At 45.4% G+C, this 25,113-nt stretch overlaps 1 protein-coding gene across 1 annotated transcript in view; it reads left to right on the forward strand.

The window, feature by feature from the left end:
- Positions 1-25,113, forward strand: part of Whamm (WAS protein homolog associated with actin, golgi membranes and microtubules) — a 26,942-nt gene continuing 1,829 nt past the window's right edge. The window contains exons 1-9 of the mRNA XM_005357668.3: positions 1-1,252; positions 3,841-4,014; positions 7,544-7,694; positions 15,053-15,222; positions 16,301-16,466; positions 18,865-19,052; positions 22,021-22,107; positions 22,238-22,333; positions 24,074-24,542. Of these exons, the coding sequence (XP_005357725.1) occupies positions 626-1,252; positions 3,841-4,014; positions 7,544-7,694; positions 15,053-15,222; positions 16,301-16,466; positions 18,865-19,052; positions 22,021-22,107; positions 22,238-22,333; positions 24,074-24,542 (2,128 nt within the window). The 5' untranslated portion in view covers positions 1-625. The remainder of the gene's footprint in view (positions 1,253-3,840; positions 4,015-7,543; positions 7,695-15,052; positions 15,223-16,300; positions 16,467-18,864; positions 19,053-22,020; positions 22,108-22,237; positions 22,334-24,073; positions 24,543-25,113) is intronic.

Below are 25,113 nucleotides of genomic sequence, written 5' to 3' on the forward strand. Positions count from 1 at the left end.
CGTGCGCCACCACCGCCCGGAGATACTCTCAGTTCTTAACACCCACAGGCAGTCAATAACTGCTGAGTTCAAATGAAAGTTTGATCACACCAGCATATTTGTGGCAGGAGCCACATCCTTAACAGGGTCCTGCTGAAGGAAATTGTCATTTTAGTGTAGAGAACTAAGACTGGCTGGAGAGATGGCTCACAGGCTAAGAGCACCTGCAGTTCGGGTCCCAGTTCCTTAGGGGGTTCACAGCTGCATAAATTTATCCTGAGCTAGGGGATCTGTCGCCCTCTTCTGGTACCGGTACTCAGGAGCAACGTCGTCCTGTCCACACATGAGATTAAAAGTAAAATTTCTTCCAAGCACGACGGGGTGCGCCTTTAATTCTCGTACTCTCGGGCTGCGGACCTAAAAGTTCAAGGCCAGCTTGGTTTACTTGGTGGTACTTGGTGAGTTCAAGGTTAACCGGGGGTAAAAGGGAAACCGGGTCTCTCTGTCTCTCTCCTCTCTTCCCCCCCCCAAAGACTTTTCATTGGCTCTCACTTAACCAACCCGAGGCGGCCTCCCTCAGACAGCCAATCAGAGAGAAGGGGGCGGGAACAGTTGCGCGGCCGAGAGCAGCAGCAGCTCGCGAAAAATGTCGCGGCCCGGCGGGGTCTGGGGGTCCGCGGCGGCCATGGCCTGCGAGCAGCCCGACAGCCTGGAAGGCTGGGTGCCGCTGCGCGAGGACCTCTTCCGGGAGCCCGAGCGACACCAGCTGCGTTTCCTGGTGGCCTGGAACGCCGCGGAGGGCCAGTTCGCCGTCACCTGTCACGACCGCACGGCGCAGCGGCGACGCGGGCCGCCGGAGGGCGGCGGCGGCGGGGGTTGCAGCTGGGCCGGGCTGCTGTCGGCCGCCGGGTTCCGGGGAGCGCACCGGCAGTTGGCAGCGCTGTGCCCGGCCCTGGAGTGCTGCTTCCCGCCGCTGCCACCCGAGCTGGACGCGGCGGGCGGCGGGGGCTGGAGCCTGGGGCGCGGGCTGTGGGCTCTCGTGTGGCCGCTCGTGTGGCCGGCGCCTGCGGACCCCGGCGACGCGGCGATGCACGAGCTCTGCCACCAGCTGGAGCGCTACCTGGGCCAGGCGGCCGACGGCTGCGGCGGCGCCGCCGTGCGCGACGTGCTCTTCCCGGCCCCGGGCGACCCGAACGACTACGAGTGCCTGCGCGAGTTCCGGGAGAGGACGATGCGCGCGCGGTTGGACGGGGCGGCCGCGCGGCTGCGCCAGGTACGCGGCGTTGACCCCGGACGGAGGGCGGGTCCCCGGGACACCGGGCGAACCGGGTGACGGTAGTGCACCTGCGCTTCGGCTGGGAGGGGGAGGCCCGAGACTTTGCAGCGGAGTAGTTTTCGTGTGTTTGTTTTCTGGGGGCGGGATCTTAGGTACCCCCAGGGTGACCTGAATTCCTCATCTTTGTCTCTCCTTCCCAAATGCTGGGATTATCAGAGTGCGACTCCGCGCCATGCCCTCTCTCTCTTTTTGTTTGTTTTTTTAAAAACAGGGACTCGTTCATTCTGTGGCCCAGGCTGACTTTGAACTTACGGCAGTCCTCTGCCTCAGCCTCTCAAATCCTGGGGTTACTGGCGAGCGCCACCATTAGTGGTTTAGAAAGAAGTTTACTTGCAGATCTCAGCCAGGCTCAGCCCTTCACCTTTTCCCTGATCTTAGCGGAGCAGGATGTTGTAATGGGGAAAACCCAGAGATATTGAAAGCAAAACCGAAAACAACGCGTTCCCGTAGGAAATAAAAACATAAGCCAAATGCCAATTCCAGGTCCTCTGGGGAAGGTGAGAGGTGGGTAAAAAGCGTCTTAGAGGAGGAATGGCTTTTAAAAGATAGTTTTATTGTTACTCATTAAGCAATAACTATCAAATGGAAAGCCCTTGCAAGTGAGGCTTCATTCCTCAGTTTGTAGTGGCAACCATAGAAAGGCTCTTTTGGTCCAGAAGGAGGTAGTCTGAGACACACTAATTCATTATTTGTGTGGTAAACCTAGATAGACCCTAAAGGAAGGGAGGCATTGAGAAGTTCACTGAAAGATTTAAGGAGCTTGTATGTTTTACACAGCAACATTTTCCCGAAGAGAGCCCAGAGTCAGAGCTTCATTCTGTGCACTGGCACTCCCTGGACATTTCCCGTTTCTCCTTCTGGGTTTGTTCTCTGCAAACCTTGACCAGACGCAGCTGGGGGCAGAGAGGGGTTATTTGGTTTACAGGTTGCAGTTCATCCTCACGGAAAGGCTGGCTACTGGCTTGTTTTCTCGGGCTTGCTCAGCTGCCCTTCTGAGTCCAGGACCACCCGCCTAGACCTAGGTCCTTTTCTATCAATTTAGCCCCACAGATGTACCCACAGCCACTCTGCTGGAGGCAGTTGTTCGCTTGAGGGTCCCTTTTTCCAGGTATGTCAGGTGAGAACTGAAGCTAATTATGACAGCCATTAGTAAGGAATGATTTTGCTGAGTTTTGAGGAACAGGAGGTGTGAGAAGAATTTAGTCACAGCAAAATATTGGTTGTTGTATATTATCTTAAGATAAATATAGAAGGACCCCTTTAAAGCTAAAACGGCTTTATAAAAGGATTCTGTTAATGGGGTCTTTGTTTTGTGACAGGGTCTCACATATTAGTCCAGGCTGTTCTGGAACTCACTGTGTAGCCCAGGCTACCCTCAGACTGCGGTGACCCTCCTGCTTCAGCCTCTGAAGTGCTGGGATTATAGGCTTTTGCTACCCCACCTAGCTCAGCCGGGATCACTGTATGCTGTGTGGCTCACACACCTGCTTCCCATGATGATCTCACTTTATAATAAAATATGAGGAAACTGTGGGAGGTTTTTTTTAGACAAGCCAGGTTTGGAACCTTAACTGATCATTTTATACCAGTCAGTGCTGGAGATTGGGTCTTGGGCATGCAAGGCAAACCCTCTGCCACCGAAGCTGCCTCCTCGGCATTTTTATTTTCAGGCAGAAGCTAAGTTGCCCAGGGCGGCCTTGAACTCTCGGTAGCTCTAGCAGACTTAGCCTCTTGCTCACCCCTCCTGTCACCCTGCACTCCAGCTTTGTAGGCCTTATTCTACTTTTCTGATATCCCATGCTTTTTAGAAGCTTTCAGCTCCAGGATGAACCAGATTCAGCTCCCAAAGTGGTTGTAATTAAGGCCCGAGCCACTCACTCTTGACATTCCAAGTAGCTGAGTTATAGGTCCGTTCCACCAGACTCAGCTCAGAATTTCTTAGATTCTTACCCCCCTCCACTTAATCTCTTAACATTTGTATTTCCCCCAAGTTCAAGTTCCTTCCCAGCTATTACAATTCTAACCTAGCTCATACTATTGAGCTGCTCATGGGCATAAATCACCTGTCCATCTGGATCTTACACATGGGGTTAGAGTCCACGGAAGTGTATATAGTGTTTTTGTTTGTGTGTTTTCTTTGACACTGGGCCTTGCTTTGTAGCTCAGGCTGACTTGGAAATAGTGATTTAGCCCAGGCAGGCTGGCCTCAAACTCAGTAAAATTCTTGCTTCAGCCTCCCAAGTGTTGGGATTATAGGCGTGAGCCATTATACTGAGTCCTCAGATTATTAAAGAGCCCTAAGACAACACTGTTGTATGAATGTGAACATAGTAGTGGTGGTATTCCATGGACAAGCCATCTTACTTACTCACACTTGTGTTGCTGGGTTTCTTGGAGAACATTTTCATGTTTACTTAATGTTTAAAATTGATTGTTTAAAGTTGAGAATATTGGGTTTCTTTTATTTAGTTGGTTTTTTTGTATGATTTTAAATGCCTAGTATTATTTACACTTTTGCCTTTTAGGTTCTTCAAGATCATGGAAAAGCCAACACCATGGTAGAGTTAATGAAAGTTTATCAAGAGGAAGATGAAGCATATCAGGAATTAGTTACCATGGCAACCATGTTCTTCCAGTATTTACTGCAGCCATTTAGAGATATGCGGGAAGTTGCGACCTCATGTAAGCTTGATATTTTGGTATGTTCCCTGATACTTTGTCTCTACCTGTCGTGTATTATCCTTCCAGTCACACACACACACACACACACACACAATTTTTATTTATTTAGAGAAAAGGTCTCATGTAGCCCAGGCTGGCCTCAGATTTACCATGTAGCTAAAGCTGGCCTTAAGTGCTTGATCCTCCTGCCTCCACTTCCCAAGTGCTGGGACTATAGGCAGCGTTCTTCAGTGGTAGAACTCGTGCCAGTGTTTTCAAGGCCCTGGACATAAAACCACAAGCAACAACAGCAGCAGCCAGGCCTGGTGGCACTGATCTGTAAATCTAGCCGTGCAGGAGGTAGGCTCAGGCCTGCCTGGGCAATGAGAATCAAAGCCAGCTTGGGAAACTTAGTAAGATCCAGTGTCAAAACAAAGAGTGGGCTTGGGACTGTGGCTGTGTGGTGGTCTGTTTGCTGAGCACGTGCAAGCCTTCTCCCCCAAGAGGGGAGGTCACGGATTGGAAGGAGAGAGATTACTTTGCTCATTTTATCAGTCCCCCGAGGAATCCGCAGATATGGAAGCATCGACATTGTCGCTGCTGGTGGGTGGTTTGATGTGATGTGTATTTCCTTTAGCTTATTCTCTCCTGTAAGAACACATGTAGATTTCTTAGAAATGGGCCCTGAACTGTAATTCAGTAATTTAAACTTTAGTCTTTGCCGCCATTCTGACTCCATTAGGGTGACCCCGTTTAGAAAATGCATTGTTAATACTGCCTTTTGTCCAGCCAGCTAGACCCAGGAGACAGCAGACAGATCCCTGCTCTGCTCCTGCACTGGGCCATCTTCGTATATGTGCTTTAGTGACCTCGGCAGGAAGTCATTCTGTACATGCTGCTCTAACCCACGACTGTTGGGAAAGTCGTGTGTGTGTGTGTGTGTGTGTGTGTGTGCATGCATGTGTGTGTATGTGTGCATGTGTGTGTGAGTGTATGTGTGTATATGTGTGTATGTGTGTGTACGTGTGTGTGCGTGTGTATGTGTGAGTGTGTGTCTGTGTGTGCGTGTGTATGTGTGTGTATGTGTGTGTGTATGTGTGAGTGTATGTGCGTATGTATGTGTGTATGTGTGTGTGTATGTCTGTGTGTGTATGTCTGTGTGTGCATGTGTGTGTGCATGTGTGTGTATGTGTGAGTGTGTGTATGTCTGTGTGCGTGTGTCTGTGTGTGCGTGTGCGTGTATGTCTGTGTGTGCATGTGTGTATATGTCTGTGTGTGTATGCCTGTGTGTGCGTGTGTGTATGTCAGTCTGTGCGTGTGTGTTTGTCTGTGTGTGCATGTGTGTGTATGTGTGAGTGTGTGTCTGTGTGTGCGTGTGTGTGTGTGTATGTGTGTGTGTGTATGTGTGAGTGTGTGTGTATGTCTGTGTGTGCGTGTGTATGTGTCTGTGTGTGCGTGTGTGTATGTCTGTGTGTGCGTGTGTGTGTATGTCTGCGTGTGCGTGTGTATGTCTGTGTGTGCGTGTGTATATGTCTGTGTGTGCGTGTGTGTATGTCTGTGTGTGCGTGTGTGTGTAGCGCGTGTGTGGAGGTGAGAGGACAGCCTGTGGAAAATGGGTTTCCTCCTTCCGCCATGTAGGTTCCCGGGATTGAACTTGAGTCATCAGGCTTGGCAGCAAGAGCTTTTACCCCTTAGCCATCTTGCCAGCAATAATGTTAGAATACTGTTTACCCTCAGAAGAAACCTCGTCCCCACTAGCAGTCATCTCTCACTTTCTCCAGCTTCATGCAGTCCCTAATCTACTTTGTCTCTGTATTTGACTGTTGTGGAAATTTTATTATTTTTATTTTTTTATCTTTGTGTATATGATGTGTGTGTATGTGCTTGTTTGTGTGTGAGCTGCTGGAGATCTCCTGTCTCCACTGCCTATTCTGGCACACAATAATGTGTTCACAATATAAATGTTGTGCCAGAACTCAGGCAAGGCAAGGACTTTTCCCTGTGAGCTATCTCCCCAGTCCACAGAAATGTCACATAAAGTCGGGCGTGGTGTAGCACACCTTTAATCCCAGCCCTCAGGAGGCAGAGGCAGGCGGATCTCTGTGAGTTTGAGAGTGAGTTCCAAGACAGCCAAAGAAAGATACACAGAGAAACCCTGTCTCAAAAAAAAAAAAAAAAAAAGTCACGTCTGTGAAACTATACAACGGATGTGGGTTTCACTTAGCATATTTTAAGAGTTGGCCATAGCCATCGGGACCTCATTTCTTTTTATTGGCAGATAACTGTCATTATAAGAACATACTGCATCTTGCTTACCCAGTCTCCCTTGTCAGACACTTGGGTCATTTACCCTTTTTAGATATTACGATAATGCTGCCATCAACATGTGTATGCATACCTGTGCTGCCTCCTCCCCTTTTTTGAGTCAGGATCTCAACTATAGCTCAGGCTGACCTGACACCCACTGTGTAGCTTAGGATGATCTTGAATTCACAGCAGAATTCCTACCTCAGCCTCTTGAGTGTGGGATTATACTTGACTTACATGCTTTGGTTTCTCTTGTGTATGTACTGGGAATTGGACCTGATAATGTTTACCTTTTCTTTTTTTTAAAGTTTAACCTTTTGAAGGCTGCCAGACTGTTTCCCAAATCAAGTGCACCGTCTTAGTGCACCTAAGTGTGGGCACCTGGTATATTTTGTTGTTTCTTTTTGAGATCAGATATTGCTATACAGCCCATATCAGCCTTGATTCATATCAGTTCTCCTGCCTCAGCCTTCCAAATGCTGGGATTACAATGTGTCACCATGCCTGCCTTCAACGCTTGTTCTATTTGTCTTTTTATCCTAGTGGGTGGGAGTGGTATCTTGTAGCACTGACTTGCATTTCTGTAACACTAACCGACACCAGCGTCACTGTATTAAGCTTTGTAGAAGGATGCTGGATGCACAGGAGCCCCTGGTTCAGACCGTCAGAACAGCACACAGGCTTTTGTCCTTGCAGTTCTGGTGGCTGGGAAGTCAAAGGTCAGGTGCTAGCAGACCTGGTGATGGGTACTTGCTTGCTAGTGTTCGGCTGTCTTGATGTAAAGAGCAGAGAGATATTATACCTCTTCTTTTTATAAGGGCATCAATCCTAATCATGAGAGCTGTATCCTCATGGCTTATTACCCTCACATTGGGGATTTAAGCTTCAATATATGAACTTCAGGGCCCACAAACATTCAGCCCATAGCTGCAAATGGCACTGCTCTGAATACATAGATGTCAATATCTTCGAGGTGACCATATTGCATTAAGTACTAAGTATTTAAGGTTCCTAAAAGGAACTACAGCAAAAGCAGCATGAGTTCTGAGTACCAAACAGCAGACATCTCATTCGCACCCTGTGTGCCCTGAAAAGTCCTAGTAACGCACAGTCAGGGTTTCCCCCCCATTCCCAGAGGACAGCTTTTGTCAGTGGAGCCCGCACCGAGCCCACCAGAGCCCACCTACTCAGCAGCCAGCTGAGCAGTAGTCTACACAGCCGCTTCCAATTCCCTAATGGTGGTACATGACTGTTTTGTAGAAGTCCCTGAGTGAGGATGACCTGGGTCCTAAAAGGGTGCTTTCCCTGGAGAAGGAAGCCGATGAATGGACCAGACGGGCTGAAGAAGCAGTGGTTTCTATTCAAGATGTCACTGTGAATTATTTTAAGGAAACAGTAGCAGCATTAACAGGTAATATTAAAACTACTGTACTAAGATATATGTGATGTTTATTTTACTCAGTAAACATTGGCATGCATGATCAGTATCAGGAACCACATTTGCTGAGCACTGGGAATTCAGCAGAAGGATAAGCATGACAATTTCCAGCCTGGTGAACGAAGTCTGTGATACGTTTGTTCAGCACATAGTAAATGGCAGGGGCAGCAAACAACCCTGAAGATGAAAAGCAGGGCTCTGAGATCCTGTGAAAGCATTGGGTCTGATTGGGGTGCTCATGACAGGCCTCTGGTTTGGTCACCCAAGCAATGTTGAATACGAGTTCCATTGTGGGCCTTATGTCAAATCAAATACTGGTTGGTTGCTCCCACAAGCTGTGTGCTATCATTACCCTAGCATATCTTGCAGTCAGGACACCATTGTAGATCAAAGGTTTGTGGCTGGGTTGGTGTTTATATCTTTCTTATATGTAGGTGGACCTTTCTGTCCTGCCAGCCAGCTCCCAAATAACCACACAGAGGCTTATTATTAATTATAAATGTTCTGCTGATAGTTTAGGCTTGTTACTAACTAACTCTTACCACTTAAATTAACCCATATTTCTTATCTACCCTCTGCCATATGGCGGTACCTTTTTTCAGCACAGCATGTTCATCTCCTACTTCTGCTGCATCTGGCTGGCAACTCCCTGCCTCTACCCTTCTTCCCAGCATCCTCTCTGCCCCCCAAATCCTGCCTACCTATTGGCCATTCAGCTTTTTATGAAACCAATTGGAGTGACAGATGTTCACAGTGTGCAGGATAATTCTGCAGCACTTATTGTAGCATGCAGAGTACCTTCCTGGATTTAAGACACTAGAAAATAGGGGTAAAGGCTCAGTGTAGGCACCAGTTTGACTTCTCCATTTTTGATGAGTCGTATAGGTGTTGTCTTCAGTAATGGGGCCTTGCCATCTGCCTTAGGGTTTTATTACTGTGAAGAGACACGATGACAAATCTTATGAAGGAAAACATTTAATTGGGGCTGGCTTACATACAGTTCAGAGATTTATTCCATTATCATCATGGTGAGATGGCATGAAGGTAGACATGGTGCTGGAGAAGGAGCTGAGAGTTCTACATCTGGATCTATAGGCAGCAGGAAGAGACTGCCACATTAGGCCAGGCTTGAGTGTCTGAGACCTCAAAGCCACACCTGCTCCAAGAAGGCCACACCTACTCCAACAAGACCACACCTACTCCAACAAGACCACACCTCCTAATAGTGCCACAGGCTTTGGATCTATGGGGACCATTTTTTATTTTTATTTTTATTTTTTTTTTTTGGTTTTTTGAGACAGGGTTTCTCTGTGGCTTTGGAGCCTGTCCTGGATCTAGCTCTGTAGACCAGGCTGGTCTCGAACTCACAGAGATCCGCCTGCCTCTGCCTCCCGAGTGCTGGGATTAAAGGCGTGCGCCACCACCGCCCGGCTATGGGGACCATTTTTATTTTAACCACTATACCGTCAGTTTGTGGAGAGCAACCTATAGTCTTTGCAACAGCCTGGTTGTTTGAGGATTCCCTCTGGACCCCTTTGGCCAAAAATTCAATTAGACGTAGCCCAATCCCAGTATTGGAAGATTTATTTGATAACTTAAAGATGGCCAGTTGGGGCTATCTCCCCATTATTTGGCAACTTTATTTAGATCACCTTTCTATGTGTAAATGTTTTAGGGGGCCTCTACTGGATTAGGACCCCACACTACCGCTCAGATGGCCTTAATTTTATCTCTCCCATTCCAGCATCTCATCCATAACTAACTATTCTATTTCCTTTTCCTAATGAGATCTATTTGTCTCCTCTAGCCCTCCTTTATAAATAACCCTGGTTCTTCAGATTGTAGCTTTGTTATCATTGACTTAACAGCTAAAGTCCACATATAAGTGAATACATAATGTATTTGTTTTTTCTGGATCTGATGATTTTTTTCAAGTTCTGTCCATTTGCCTACAAATTTCATGATGCCATTTTTTTAACAGCTGAGAAATATTCTGATGTGTAAATGTACCATATTCTTATTCTCTTCACCCATTCTTCTGTTGAGGGACATCTAAGTTATTTCCAGTTTCTGGCTATAATGAATAGAGCAGCAATGAACATGGTTGAACCAGTGTCTGTGTGGTAGGATGAAGCCTCCTTTGGGTATAATGCCCCAAAGTGGTATGGCTGAATCTTGAGGTAGACAGATTTCCATCTTCCTGAGGAACCGTCACACTGATTTCCATAGTTCTGTACAGGTTGCACTCCCATCAGCAACGGATGAGTGTTCCTCTTACTGTACATCCTCACCAGTATCCTCAGGTGTAAAGATGAGATCTCAGAGTAGTTTTGATTTGCATTTCCCTAATGCCTAAGGATATCAAACATTTCTTTAAGTGTTTCTCGGGCATTTGAATTTTCTCTATTGAGAATTCTCTCTGTAATCTGTGCCCATTTTTTTAAATTGGGTTATTTGTTTTCTTGATATTTGGGTTTTTTTGAGTTCTTTATATATAGTTTGGATATTTGTCCTCCATCAGATGTGCAGTTTGTGAAAATCTTTTCCCATTTTGTAGACTGATGCTTTGTCTGAATGATGGTGTCCTTTGCTTTACAGAAACTTTTCAGTTTCATGAGATCACATTTATTGATTGTTGACCTTAGTGCCTGTGTTCTGTTCAGACAGTCTTTTCCTATGCCAATGCCTTTAAGCCTGTCTCTGCTTTCTTGTCTATCAGGTTTAGTGTATCTGTTTTATGTTGATGTCTTTGATCCATTTGATCAGAAGTTGAGTTTTGTGCAAGGTGATAAGTGTGTATCTATTTGGATTCTCCTGCATACAGTCATCCACTTTTACATACCACTTACCAAAGTAAACTCTACATTAGGTAAGCAATCTAAACTGATCTATAACCTCTTAACAAAATAGAAACACTGTTGTGGGGGTAACCCTTCTGTGCTCTGAATATATGTTGCTCTCATTGGTTGATAATAAAAGCTGCTTTGGCCTATAGCAAGGCAGAATATAGCTGGCAGGAAAGCCAAACTGAAAACAGAGAGGGGGGGCGGAGTCGAAAGGGACTAGCCACCCAAGAAACAAGATGCCAGCAGACCAGTAAAAGCCATGGCCACATATCAATACATAGATTAATAGACATGGGTTAATTTAAACGTAAGAGCTAGTTAGTAATAACCCTGAACTATAGGCCAAGCAGTTTGTAATTGATATTAAGCCTTTGAATGATTATTTAGAAGCCACAGCAGGATGGGGCAGGAAAATACAAAGTCTCCCAACCAAAAAAATCCCAGGGCCAGATAGTTTTAGTACAGAAGTCTACCAGGCTTTCAAAGAAGAGTTAATGCCAATTCTCCTCAAATTATTCCACAAAATAGAAATAGAAGGAACATGTCCAATTCATTTTATTTTGGTAAGTGGTATGTATTGAGAAAATTAATCATTTCTTTTAGATTTTCAAATTTGGTGGAGTACAGTTTTTTAAAGTATTTCCTTATTGTCTGGGTTTCCTGTGTCTGTTGTATGTCCCTCTTTTGTTTCTGCTTTTGTTAATTTGGGTATTTTCTTTATGCCTTTTAATTAATTTGGATAAGGGTTTATCAATCTTACTGATTTTTCAAAAAGAACCAACTCTTTCATTTCATTGATTCTTTGTATTTTACTGCTGTTTCTGTTTTACTGATTTCAGCTAAGTTTGATTATTTCTTACTGTCCATTCCTTTTGGATGTGATTTCTTCTTTTTGCTCTAGAACTATCAGATGTGTTGTTAAGTCATTAGTGGGAGATTGCTCCAATTTTTTTCTCTTGGCATCTATTGCTATGAGCTTGCCTCTTGGAACTGCCTTCTTTGTGTCCTGTAAGTTTGGGTATGTTATGTATTAATTTTCATTCAATTCTAGAAAGTCTTTAATTTCTTAATTTCTGTCTTGACCCATTTTTCATTCAGTAGAGAGTTTGTAAGCATTCTGTTTTTGTTGTTGGTATCCAACTTTAATCCATGGTAGTCTGATGGCATACAGTGTGTTACTTCAATTTTCTTGCATCTCTTGAGACTTGCTTTGTATTGGAGTATATGGTCAATTTTGGAGAAAGTTCCTTGAGCTGTGGAGAAGAAGGTATATTCTTTTGTATTTGGGTGAAATGTTCTGTAAATAGCTGTTAGGTTCATTTGGTTTATAACATCAGTTAGATCTAGCATTTCTTTTCTGTTTTCTTAAAGATAATTAATTAATTTATTATGTATACAACATTTTGCCTCCATGTATGCCTGCACGCCAGAGGAGGGTGCCAGATCTTATTACAGATGGTTGTGAGCCACCATGTAACGGTTGCTGGGAATCGAACTTAGGACTTCTGGAAGAGCAGCCAGTGCTCTTAACCACTGAACCATCTCTCCAGCCCCCTAGACCTAGCATTTCTGTTTAGTTTTTCTCTGAATGACCTATATTGGTGACATTGGAGTATTGAAGTCCCCATTATCAGTGTGTGAGGGTCAATGTATGATTTCAGCTGTAGCAGTGTTTCTTTTTTCTAAATTGATTTTTATTGAGCTCTACAGTTTTTTCTGCTCCTCTCCCTGCCTCTCCCCTACCCCTTTCAATCCTCCTCCAAGGTCCCCATGCTCCCAGTTTACTCAGGAGATCTTGTCTTTTTCAACTTCCCATGTAGATTAGATCTATGTAAGTCTCTCTTAGTGTCCACATTGTTGTCTAAATTCTCTGGGATTGTGGTTTGCAGGCTGGCTTTCTTTGCTTTATGTTTAAAAACTACCGATGAGTGAGTACATGTGATAATTGTCTTTCTGTGTCTGGGTTACCTCTCTCAAAATAATGTTTTCTAGCTCCATCCATTTTCCTGCAAAATTCAAGATGTGGTTATTTTTTTTTTCTGCTGAGTAGTACTCCATTGTTTAAATGTGCCACATTTTCCTTATCCATTCTTCAGTTGAGGGGTATTTAGATTGTTTCCAGGTTCTGGCTATGACAAACAAAGCTGCTGTGAACATAGTTGAGCTGCTGTGAACATAGTGAACATAGTTGTGGCACGATTGAGCATCCTTTGGCTATATACCCAAAAGTGGTAATACTGGGTCTTGAGGAACTTCTCCAGCATAAGTTGTCATCAGTGTTTTTGATCTTGGCCATTCTTACAGGTGTGAGATGGAATCTCAGTTATTTTGATTTGCATGTGTTCTTACCTTGTCTACCCATCTTTTCCTCTATTTGGTGTAGTTGGGGCTGTCTGTGACTCTGGTCAGTCTTCCAGGTGCCAGTGAAGCCAAGGCTCAAATGGTTGCTCCTTGTGGTACAGTCAGTGCCATGGTTCCAGTCACCCCGATGGTCACTCTGTGTTTCTGGAGGTTGCTTGGTGCTCCTGGGGTTTGCTCTGCTCCCGTGGAGTTCGCTGGCTCAGTCCAGTTTCCGTAAATGTCCCTCGTCTGGATCCATTCCTGCTCCTTTGGAGTTTACTGTCTCAGGCCTGCTCCAGCCTAGGTTGCTGGCTCAGTCTGTTTCTGTAAATGTCCTTGGTCTGGATCTTGCTCCTGTGGAGTTTGTTGTCTCGGCCTCTTTCATAGGTTTCTTTAAGGAATTTATTAATTTCCTCTTTAAGGACCTCTATCATATTCATAAAGGTTATTTTAAGGTCTTTTTGTTGTCTTTTGGCTATGTTGAATACTAAGGCCCTGCTGTGGTAGGGTTGCTGTACTCTAGTGGAGACATTATCCTGGCTGTTACTGTGTTTTTATGCTGGCATCTAGGCATCTGGGTTTGGGAAGATTGTAGTTCTAGGAGCTGATACTGGTCTTTGTTGGGTGAGGGTTTCCTTCATTGGTTTCTGTTGCCCTCTCTGGTTCTTTGGAGAGTGTGGTGATTGTGTGTTGCCTGTTAGGAAATTCATCTAGCATCGAGACAGATGTGGCCACTGCGGGTTCCAGGTGTTTCTAGGTAGTGGGAGCTGACAGTAATAGGAATGGGCTAGGAGGAGGATGCAGGGGACTCCCCGGAGGGAGGAAAGTGTAGTGTTCTACCAGGATTTGCTTAGCCCCTGGGAATGGGGGCAGAGGTGAGGAGAGGCCACAGCAGGTGATCTGCTGCAGAGTGGGGATGAAACCTGGGGAAGGGACTTAGAGGAGCTGAGGAAGAGGTGAAGATCTGCAGTTAGCTCCCTGCTTCCCCGTCTGGAATGGCCTGTGGGCTCCTAGGGAGTGACTGTTATAGTTGGGGACTGGGATAAAGACATGATTTGGGGTGGGCTGAGAGGGAGAGCTTGGAGGGGAAGATCTGTGTGGCACTGGAGACAGGGTGGAGGTCAGGGAGGTTGGCTTCAGCAGGTGGTCTGCAGAGCTAGGTATGAGACTGGAGCACTGGAATTGGAGAAGAGGTGATGTGGGATTCCCCTCTGTATGCTGTGAATGTGTTTTACTGCCATTGGTTAATAAAGAAGCTGCTTCAGCCTATGGCAGGGCAGAATATTGCCAGGCTGGAAGAGATCTAGAGAGAAAGTAGGCAGAGTCAGAGATGCCAGTAGCTGCCAAAGGAGAAAGATGCCCAGAACCTTTATTGGTAGGCCACAGCCTTGTGGCGATACACAGAATAATAGAAATGGGTTAAGATAAAAGGTAGCTAGGAAATCGCCTGAACTATTGGCCAAACAGTGTTGTAATTAATATAATTTCTATGTGATTATTTGGGTCTGGGTGGCCTGGAAATGAAAGCAGTCTCTGCCTACAAAGAGGTGAAGATCTTCAGTTAGCCTACCTGCTTCCTTGGCCACAGTGGCCATGGATTCTCAGGGAGCACCTGCTGGAGCTGGGGGCTGTTTCCCTGGCTGAAGTTAAGTTTGCATTCTTACACATTTGGGGACCACACACAGGGCGGCTAGGCCCTCCTTGCCCTTGATTGTTGATATCAATCAACAGTTAAGAAAATGCCCTCCAGACATGTCCGTAGGACAGCCTGATGGAGGCAACTGCTCAATTGATCTTCTTCCCAGGGGACTCTAGCTTGCATCAAGTTGACAGAAACTAACCAGCACACATTTATTAGGATTTGAAATTCGGTTGAAAGCTGAGTAATGAGCTTAATGTTGATCAGACTGTCCACACCACTCATCAGTCACAGAAGTAGTCTGGACCAAGCTATAAAAGCAGGTGGCTCGTGAGGTGGATCATGAGCTGTTATTGGCCTGCTTTTCAGTTGAATACCTAGAGTTCCTATCAATGACCAAGCGGTGTTGAAAGGATGTTTTAGTTTGAAGAAGGGGCAACAAAGAAACAACCCAGGATTCATTAATGAGTTGTACTTCTGTTATATTTTATTAATTACAAACTCAGGAATGCAGAAACAAATGGAGCAGGATCGGAAGAGGTTTGGCCAGGCTGCCTGGGCCACAGCCATGCCCAGACTAGAAAATCTCCAGCTCATGTTAGCGCGGGAGACTCTGCAGCTGATGCGAGCCAAAGAGCTGTGTCTCAGCCACAGGCGAGCCGAAATCCAGAGGAAGGTGAGACAGACAGACACAACCCTCTAAAGGCCTGTTGCCCTTTCCTCCTAGGCGTTGGTAACGAGCTCCCTTTGTGTTTTCTAGCACAGGCTTCCAGTAGATGTGTTCTCAAGATGTTTCTGAATATAGCCCAGGATTTGCTTGTAACACTGAGTTTAGGATTGAAGTGGGAGATTTATTTTAAAAACCAGTCCAGCAAAGCCGGGCGGTGGTGGTGCATACCTTTAATCCCAGCACTCGGGAGGCAGAGGCAGGCGGATCTCTGTGAGTTCGAGACCAGCCTGGTCTACAGAGCTAGTTCCAGGACAGGCTCCAAAGCCACAGAGAAACCCTGTCTCGAAAAACCAAAAAAAAAAAAAAAAAAAAAAAAAACAGTCCAGCAGTATGTTTAGTAAATACTCCTGTACACACATACATGTGTGTATCTGCATGCCTCTGCTTGTGAACAGTGTGACAGTGTCCTGGAGCCAACATCTTGCATACAGGTGCTAAACATGTATCCCACCACTAAACAAGGGCTCCACTATGTCTTAATCTAAGTGGTTCTTCATAGGCTCAGTCTGGTAAGAATTTCCATAGTCTTGGGACTTCAGAGCAGAATCTTGTCAGTAGCTGCCTTAGATCAGGCTGCTTGTAAGATGCCATAGTTGGGCTGACTACAAAGATATTTAATTATTCCTTACAGCTCTGGAGATAGACACCGAAGATTGAGGGCTCTCTTCCTGGCTGTGGCCATCCTTGCTGTGTGCTCACAGCCTCTCCTGTCCATGAGAGGAGGCACCACTAAGAGCCTTCCCACCACAGGGTCCCACCCCTCGACCTCATCAGACCTATCACCTCCAAAGGACCCTTCAATATTGCCACACTGGTGCTTAAGAGTGCTAACATTTAATGTTTCTAGACCGCAAATGTGTTGCCTTGCTTTAAGGTGGAGTGTATGTAGAGCACACTGAATGCATTCAAGTTTGTCTCTTGAGATGTGAGTGCTTTGTCTGACTCCTTTCTTAGAGTTGGAAGACCAGAACAAGGCCAGGATGCTTACTATGCTAATCATGTATTCCTCTCTGCACACAAACAGGTGGAGGAACTTCCAGTCCAGGGAAAGACCATAGATGCTGTAGATGAGCTGGAAATACAGTATTACGAGATTCAGCTGGAATTGTATGAGGTTAAACTTGAGATCCTGAGAAGTGAGGAGACGATCCTTGTCACACGGTTGGACTCTGTTAAGAGACTTATAAAAGGTAACATTCACGTTTATGTCAGAATGAAATGTCGAGTCACATGTTCGAGGACATGTAGACCAATTATCAATTTAGTCTTATGAATGACCCACTACAGCCACTGCCTGTTTTTAGTTTCTCTTTAGGATGTTTATTGTTCGACAGTATTCAATACTCTATCAAGTTACCTCATTTTTACCTAATATACAATAGATTCATTTAAGTATAATAATTTTGAGAACTCTGAATTTTAACGGCCACATAGTTTCCGTTTTCCAGGCATACTGTGGTTTCTGGTCTCTCCCTGTCTTGAACATTGTATATGTCCTGTCCACAGATTCCTGATAATTTATGAGATAAATATTTAAAAAATAGAATGGTTGGGTTAAGGGCAATGCTTACTAACACTTTAATATGTAGCTACCAAAACGGCTAGGGTAGAAACTTGAAATACATCTTCCTCTTCCCTCTATTATTTCTCTCTTCTGAGTTTCATAATAGCCCATAGAGAGGCTGCACAGAAGGGCGCCCGGCAGCAGATGAGGGCGGGCCTTCCGTGTCCATGCTGTTCTCTTTGCACCACAGACACTTGGGAGAGAAGACGGCACCGCACAACCTGTTTATTTCATTACAACTGATAATGAAAACAGTTTAATAATTTAATGGCTATTTTTCTTTGAGATGTTGCCTTTTCTCCCCCATTTTTCTCTTCTTTTTGGTGTTTTGAGACAGGGTCTTGCCATGTAGTTGTAGCTGGCCTCAAGCCCATTGCAGCCTCCTTCCTCAGCCCTGAGGGTCGGGTCTCAGATGTGCACCACCACACCGTACACCTTTACACTTTATAACCCAGTTTATACACGCGTGTCCTGTGCTTTGCTGTGTTCACGCCCCACTACCCTTGGTTGTTACCTACCCTGTGTCTCCTTTCTCTCCCAGTAGTTTGTAGTTCTCCTGCTGTAGTATACACACACACACACACACGTTACTGATGGGTTCATGTAATTGACACAGCCTGGACTCTGCATTGCTCTGTGGTCAATGATGGCCTAAATCCTCAGTCTTCACTTCCCAGGTGCTGGGACTGTAGGTGGCGCCACCATGCCCTACTTTACTATTGTCCCCAGATTTTGCATCTGAGAAAAGTCATGCCAGCTGTATCTTCTATCTTAGAATCCTTTCCACACTACAGATTGTATTCAGTTGTTGGTCATACTATTCTCCCCAAATTGGTCCCAATCATTGATTTTTTTTTTTTTTTGAGACAGGATTTTGCTGTAGCTTTGGAGCTTGTCCTGGAATTAGCTCTTGTAGACCAGGCTGGTCTCAAACTCAGATCTGTCTGCCTCTCGAGTGCTGGGTTTAAAGGTATGCCCATCTCTGCCCAGCCCGATCATTGATTTTTTAAAAAACTGGAGGCCCTGAGCCTTCTGACCACAGTCTGAGGCATCCTGGTGTGGGCTCTGCACTCCTGTGTTGTACCCAGGACCCTGCTGCTCCACATCCTCTGATGCTCTCGCTTCTTCATTCTTCCAGATGAAGCTTAGAATCACTTTGGCAACTTCTAACAAACAAAACTCCCTGGACTTTTGATTGGGATTGTGCTTAAAATTAGTACTTGGGGAGAATGGTCATCTTGCGGTTTTGATTCCTCCTACCCAAGATCATGGTAGGTCCCTCCATAGCTTCAGTCTCCTTCTCCAGGCCCCTTCAAGTTTAATGATCCTCACGCATGGCCTCAGCATTTGGTTGGTTTAATCTTGATATCCAAAACCTTTGCAGCTCTTTTCAGTTGTGAACATTTTATACATTTAGGGGAACTTTTACTTTTCAGTAGTTAACCTGGAAGGGTGTTTTCCTTCGGGATGGGACTCTGGTTTGGGGAGGACATAGAAAACTTTGTAGTCTGTGTGCTTCTGCAGGGTTCGGGGTTGTTACAGGCATGGTTTTTAAAAATCAGTATATAATCGAGAGTGAAGACAGGTGAGACAGTGTGTGCTGTGCTGGGGCATGGGGAGAGACATGACGAACCCGAGCCCTCACTTCATTCGCTAGGGAAGGAGGCGCTCTGTCTCTGTCTCTCTCTCACTCACACACACACACACACACACACACACACACACACGGGTGCGAAGAGATGTTTATCACCATGAAATCGGAAATAACAGAACACTGGGACATTCTGAGAATGCTTGAACTAGTGGATACTATGTGGCCATTAAAATGCTTTTTCCAGCACATGAAACATGTCTGGTAGAAAACTGTTACTGTGTGCAGCTATGTAAGAAGTGTGCGTATGTAATTCTAATGCTGTTCTCCTCTACATGATGTAATACAGCTAGTCTTTCTTTATATTTAAAGACAGTTTTTGAATTATTTTCTTATAGTAAGACATTTGTAAGAAAATCACTAATCTGTTTAGAGAAACAGGATGAAGTGATCTACTACGACCCGTGTGAAAGTCCCGAGGAGCTGAAGAGCCTGGCTTACGGTCCGGAGCTGCACCCTGGTGAGAATGGGGAGCTGAGCGCACTAAGACAGCAGTGCCAGCGGCTGGAGGCTCAGCGGGGCCGCATCTCTGCCAGGAGGGCCCGCCTCAGGAACAGAAAGGTACACTCCACGAGCTGGCCTCCTTCCTTCTAGGCTTTCACTTTAATGGGAGGGTAAAGGGCACAGGGCATTGAAAAGGTTTACCTACACCATGACTAATGTTCTTTGTATTTTTGTCTCCGTGGCTAGAGCCAAATATATATATATATATATTTGATTTTTAATGAGCTCTACATTTTTCTGTTCCCCTCCCTGCCTCTCCCTCCCCTTAAACACTCCTCCAAGGTCCCCATTTTAAAATGCTAAAAAAAAATTGAGATTTAAGTTTTTACCATAATATCTAGATTTTTAATTAGTTCATTCGGCAATTATTTATTGAATTCCTACTCTGTGCATAGTAGTTTTATAATCAGAATAAGGGTGGGGGCCTCGGAAGAGCTCTTATGGCAGGAGCCTGAGAACCTCACTTCAGTCCCCATAACCATGGGGGAGGAAAGCCGACACCGGAAGTTACCCTCTGACCTCTGCCCGTGCATATTAATAGATAAAAACAAAACAGAGGGAGTCTGGTGTGACACTGTTGGTTCAGGCCTGAAATCCTAGCTACCTGAGAGGCTGAGGCAAGCTTGAGGCCAGTCTGTGTAACTTATGGAGACCTTGTTTCCAGTGAAGAAATAAGCAGTGGCTGCAGCTGTAGTTCAGCAGTAGAAGCTTGACTGGCGTGCATACGGTTCTTGGTTCAATCCCCGGTGCCACAAAATAAACTTACTACACTAGGGAGAAACTAATAATCACCTGTACAGGATAAATTTTAAGCTAAATTATAGATAATGAAGCCAGTCACAGATGCAACGTTCGTCTTACTTTTAGACCTTATGTTTCGTGAAACAAAACTTAAAAAACAAAACCCAAAGATTTGTGGGTTTTTTCCTTTTCTTCTTGTGTGTTTTTTGTTGTTACTTGAGACGGGTTTCTCTGTGGAGCCCTGACTGTCCTGGAACTCACTATGTAGACCAGACTGGCCTTATACTTAAAGATGTCTGCTTCTGCCTCCCAAGTGCTGGGATTAAAGGTGTGCACCACTACTGCCTGGCTTGTTGTTTTTTTTAATTGAAAAAAAAAAGCTTTTTATACAATATATTTTGATCCCCAAGCTCCTCCTAGATCCTCCCCACCTCCCTACCCAATTTTATGTTCTTTCTTTCTCTTAAAGAACAGAATAAAAAACGAAAATCAAACAAGCAAAAGACCAATAAAGTCAAAAAAAAAAAGCAAAAACAAAGTAGAATGAAACTCATTTGCTCCCTTAATTCTAAAACAAGATAATTACATAAAAACACTGAGAAATAATAATTTTTTAAGTAGAAGAGAAAGTTCCTGTATTTCATTCATTGCTCATATTTATTGTGCTTTATTATTGGAATTATTTTTTTGCCATTTGGGATTGTTTATTAGGCCAGTGCTCTGCCAGTGAACTATATATCCCAGCCCCAACCTGCTTTGTTTTGAGGCCTGCTGGCCTCTGCTCAGTGGCTTGAATTACAGGCAGATGCCCAGCTGTGCCTTCCATGCAAACGTTAACTTCTGGGAACAGTCTTTGCAGGTCTGTGCTCCAGAGCTGTAGTCTCTGGGTTAGGGGCTGTTCTTCAGATGGTCTGACAACTTACAGGCTGTTGCCCTTTGCCCCACACTTAAGAAAGCCCAAGCTAGGGCCATGTGGTTCAGCCCCCCAGTTCAGTGCTACTGTAGTCGGTTAGATGGATGCTCATTTGTCAGGACAGTGTCCTCTAGACCGTCACTGGTTCTCAACCTTCCCAATGCTGGGACCCTTTAATACAGTTCCTCATGATGTGGTGACCCCAACCATAAAATTATTTTTCTTGCTACTTTGTAATTGTAATTTTGCTACTGTTATGAATCATAATGTAAATACCTATTTTCCAACGATCTTAGGTGACCCCGAAAGGGTTGCAACCCACAGGTTGAGAACCACTGTCTTAAACTGAACTGGAGCATTGGCCATCAACCTGCGGGTGGTGTCCCTTCCTCTGCAGCCCGGCAGCTCTCCACTGGATTGGAAAACACTTGGCTAACAGAGTGGAGGCTGAAGTCCCGTTTCAGATGCCACTGTCGGTGGAAATCACAGCCTGGCCACTTTCAAGGGCAAAATGCCAACTTCTTTAAGATTTAGTTTTTTTATGTTTGTGCATGTGTGTCTGCATGCATGTATGTGCACGTGGAGAGAAGGGCATCAGATTCCTAGTGCTGTAGTTACAGGGCGCTGGGAACTGACCTGTTCTCCCGCAAGAGCTTCGAGCCCTCTTCTCTATTGAGCCATCTTCCAGCCCCTACAATTCCGCTTAAGCTAAGTTTTTCATGTGTAAGGAAGCTAGTAACATTGATGGTACAAATTTCACGGCAACCATACGGATAAAGGGCACTGCAGCTCAGACAGAAAACACTTGGTGCATGTTAGCGTTACTGCTCTTGGGTCATGAGGAGTGGCTGAGCAAGGGAGAAGTACACTTTTTAATGTAGTTTCCAAGTATTTCTAGGTGGGCTACCATTTTGTAGATAGATATGTTTGGGGATATAATTAGTATTTATAATATGGGGAAGTGGGTTAAACAGCTGCATTAGGACGGATTTGTGAGCTGGTTGCCCTATGAAGGCATCCACTGCCGAGCATGACGACCAGAACCCACATGACATAAGGAGAAAACAGACTCCAGCAAGTTGTCCCCTGACCTCTTTGTGTGCACTATGGCATGTGTGTTCCCCCCCACACCCCCCAACAAACAAAGTAATGAAACAGATGGCCGAGACACTTCATCTCTCAAAGCACTCTGCTGGGAACAGGTGACACCTGTGGGCAGTCCTCGTCACATAACTGTAGGGGAGGACCTGCTATTGACCCTCTTTGGAAACTGAACACCTTACATGTTAGTCAAAAATGCAGTGTTTCCAACTCTACTCCAGCCCATATTTTACTAAAAAACCATGTATGTGACTTGTGTTATCTGCCCAGGATCACTGCCAAGAAAATCATCGGCTCAGACTGCAGCAGGCTAAACAGAGTGTGAGCCGTTTTCACAAGCACCACAGTATTCAGATGGTGAGTACCTGATGCTGGGTCAGCCTGTGGAATTACACAGCCAGGACCAAGGAGGGTGGGCCTCCTTTCCTTGTGCATACACACATGACGAACCCTGCACCTTTACAAGAATGTGTTTGTTTACAAACAGAAAAGAGACAAAATAAAAGAAGAGGAGCAAAAGAAAAAAGAGTGGATAAGCCATGAACGCCAGAAGACACTTGAGCGACTAAAAGCGTATAGGGAGGTAAGTTCTAGAAAGACTCACTTACCGTCATCTGGGGAGATAAATGAGCCTCACCCACCCTAGAAAAGAGTAATGTATTATGAACAGATAACAGAAATTCTTTAAAAGATTTACTTTAGTATGTATACAGTGTTCTATCTGCATGCGTGCCTTCACTCCAGAAGAGTGTATCAAATCTCATAGATGGTTGTGAGCCACCATGTGGTTGCTAGAAACTGAACTCAGGACCTCTGGGAGAGCAGTGCTCTTAACCTCTGAGCCATCTCTCCAACCTGATAACATAGAATTTTTAAAAATGTTATTATCGATAAAGAACAAAAATTAGGGAAGCCACAATGTAAACCCACTGCTGGCTTTTCTTTGGATTGAGGTAGGTTCTTAAGATATACCCTATAGCTGTTGTTCTTTTGCTGTGAAGAGACAGCCCTACCAAGGCTGTTGACACCCTTTGGTGTCACTACCAAGGCTTATAAAGGAAAGCATTTAACTGGGGGCTTGGTTACACTTTTTTCATGGGTTAGGCCATTGTCATCATGGCGGCAGCTCAAAGCCTCCCTCCAGCGACACACCTACTCCTTCCTAAACACTCGCTCCAGCATTCAACATGGTTTGAAAAGTCATGCTTTTCAAACCATGACTCCCAGAGTAGCCCAGAATTCAATCCTGCATTGGCCCCCAGCTGCTATCTATACTGGTGTGTGCTACTTGCCTGCTTACAGCTGCTGTTGTTGATATCACAACATATCTGGGCCCCTGCTCTCTTTTCTGAATGCTCTGAACTGCCTTCAATCTCAGCTGGCTTCTCTTCATTTTTATTTTTAGTGTGTCGGTGTAAGCACACACATGCCTGTGGAGGTCAGAGGTCAGCCTCAGGTGGCCATTCTTCAGGAGCTCTCTACCTTGGTTTTTGAGACAGGATGTCTCATTGGCCTGGCACTCACCAAGTAGGCCATGCTGACTGGCCAGCAAGCTCCAGGAGCTGCACAGCCTCCCCCCTCAGCTCTGGGGGTTGGACACAGGTTCTCTTGTTTGCACAAGCACCTTACCTAGCTTCCTTTTTCTTGTTAACAAATGTCTAACTATCGTTGTGGAGGAAGTAGGGGCAGCTGCAACCCCAGGGCTCTGCTGAGGCCAAGGTTTTTCCTTTCCTCTCTGCCTCTCCAAGAGATGATGGTGAACACTTTCATCCGTATACATCTTTTTCATCTTCATTCTATTAAGAGATTAAGTATTGGGGCTGGAGAGATGGCTCAGAGGTTAAGAGCATTGTCTGCTCTTCCAAAGGTCCTGAGTTCAATTCCCAGCAACCACATGGTGGCTCACAACCATCTGTAATGGGGTCTGGTGCCCTCTTCCGGCCTGCAGGCATATGCACAGACAGAATATTGTATACATAATAAATAAATAAATATTAAAAAGAGAGGTTAAGTATTATATGGTCACTTAGTTGAACAGTATAGATGTGGTTTTTTTCTGTTTGTCTTTTGTTTTGTTTTGTTTTGAAAAAGATAGGGCTTCACTCTGGCCCAGGGTGGTCCCCACCTCAAGGCAGCACGACTGGTGCTCCCGCTGCCATGTGGGCAGTGCTCCTTGAGCTTGTGAAAACAGGCTCGGCAGCATGGGTTGTGTGGGCGGCCAGAGTTCTTGTGATAGGATGCCCCGTGCACAGGGCACGTCTGTGGAGTTGCACCATTTTGATGCCCCACGTTGTGGCAAGTCTCACTAGCTTTTCATCCTCAGAGGTGTCCAGCTCCTCATTCCACACTGAAAACGACTTGCTCAGAAACCAGGGTGCCAAACCTGTCAGGTGGACGCTCTCGGAAGAGGTCCTCAACAGCTCATCACAAGACAGATCATCCTGCCTCTAGCAAAAACGGAAGTGTTGCTTCCCCCTTACCTGAAGCTAATAGGAAAACCCCGGAACATCAAGACGCCTGTGGCAGCATCCCTCTTCAGGTTTTTGTTCCAGCGGGTGACCAGACCCTGTCCCGATTCAGTGAGGATCTGTCACTACCACCACAGCCACCGCCTCCTCCACCACCACCCCCTCCTCCTCCACTTCCTCTCCCTACTCTGTCCTCTTTTCAAGCCACCACTCATCAGAATTTAGGACTGAGGACTTCAGCAACAGAGGCCCAGCCACTGTCTCTAGCGTGCGAGGCGGCTGCTGAAAGACCATGCGATTGTCTGGACAGCTTCCAGCGTACAGGTAATTCACTACGGTCCTGCTCTTGCTCCCTGTGGGTTCTCATGCTGCTGAAGTCTCAGTTTCAATTTAGAATCTTTTTCAAAATTCTCTTGTCTCAAAATACCCCGCATTTGTTGCCGTGGTATTAATCCTATTGTGACTGTTGTAGGTGAGATTGAATTTGACATGCTAGCGAGCCTGAAAACACCTCTGCATTTGCTGGTTGTACAGTGTGACACCCTAAGCTGTGACAGAGTCAGTCTACTTCAGCATGGATTTGAGTTCAGCCGGTGTTTCTCAATACAGCTTTAAATGGTGTTTGTTACACCTCTGAGTCATCCACAGAACTAAGTGTTGAATTTAATTGAGAATACTGGAAAATTGGGCCAGCTTTTCTCTTCATACTGAATACACTCACGTTTTTGTTTAGTGAGGGCCACGGTTCTCATGCATAATTCTAATTGTGGCTTCAGACATTGGCCTTTGGGGAAACTGGCCTAAACCTGCTAAGACTCAAAGCCTGCTGCTTAGGAGGGTTGTCTTAGATAAACCCTGGTAAAATGCTATGCTCTGGCTGAGTATGTTGCTCCAC

The sequence above is a fragment of the Microtus ochrogaster genome, chromosome 22 (genome assembly GCF_000317375.1).
Source record: "Microtus ochrogaster isolate Prairie Vole_2 chromosome 22, MicOch1.0, whole genome shotgun sequence".
NCBI lineage: Eukaryota > Metazoa > Chordata > Mammalia > Rodentia > Cricetidae > Microtus > Microtus ochrogaster.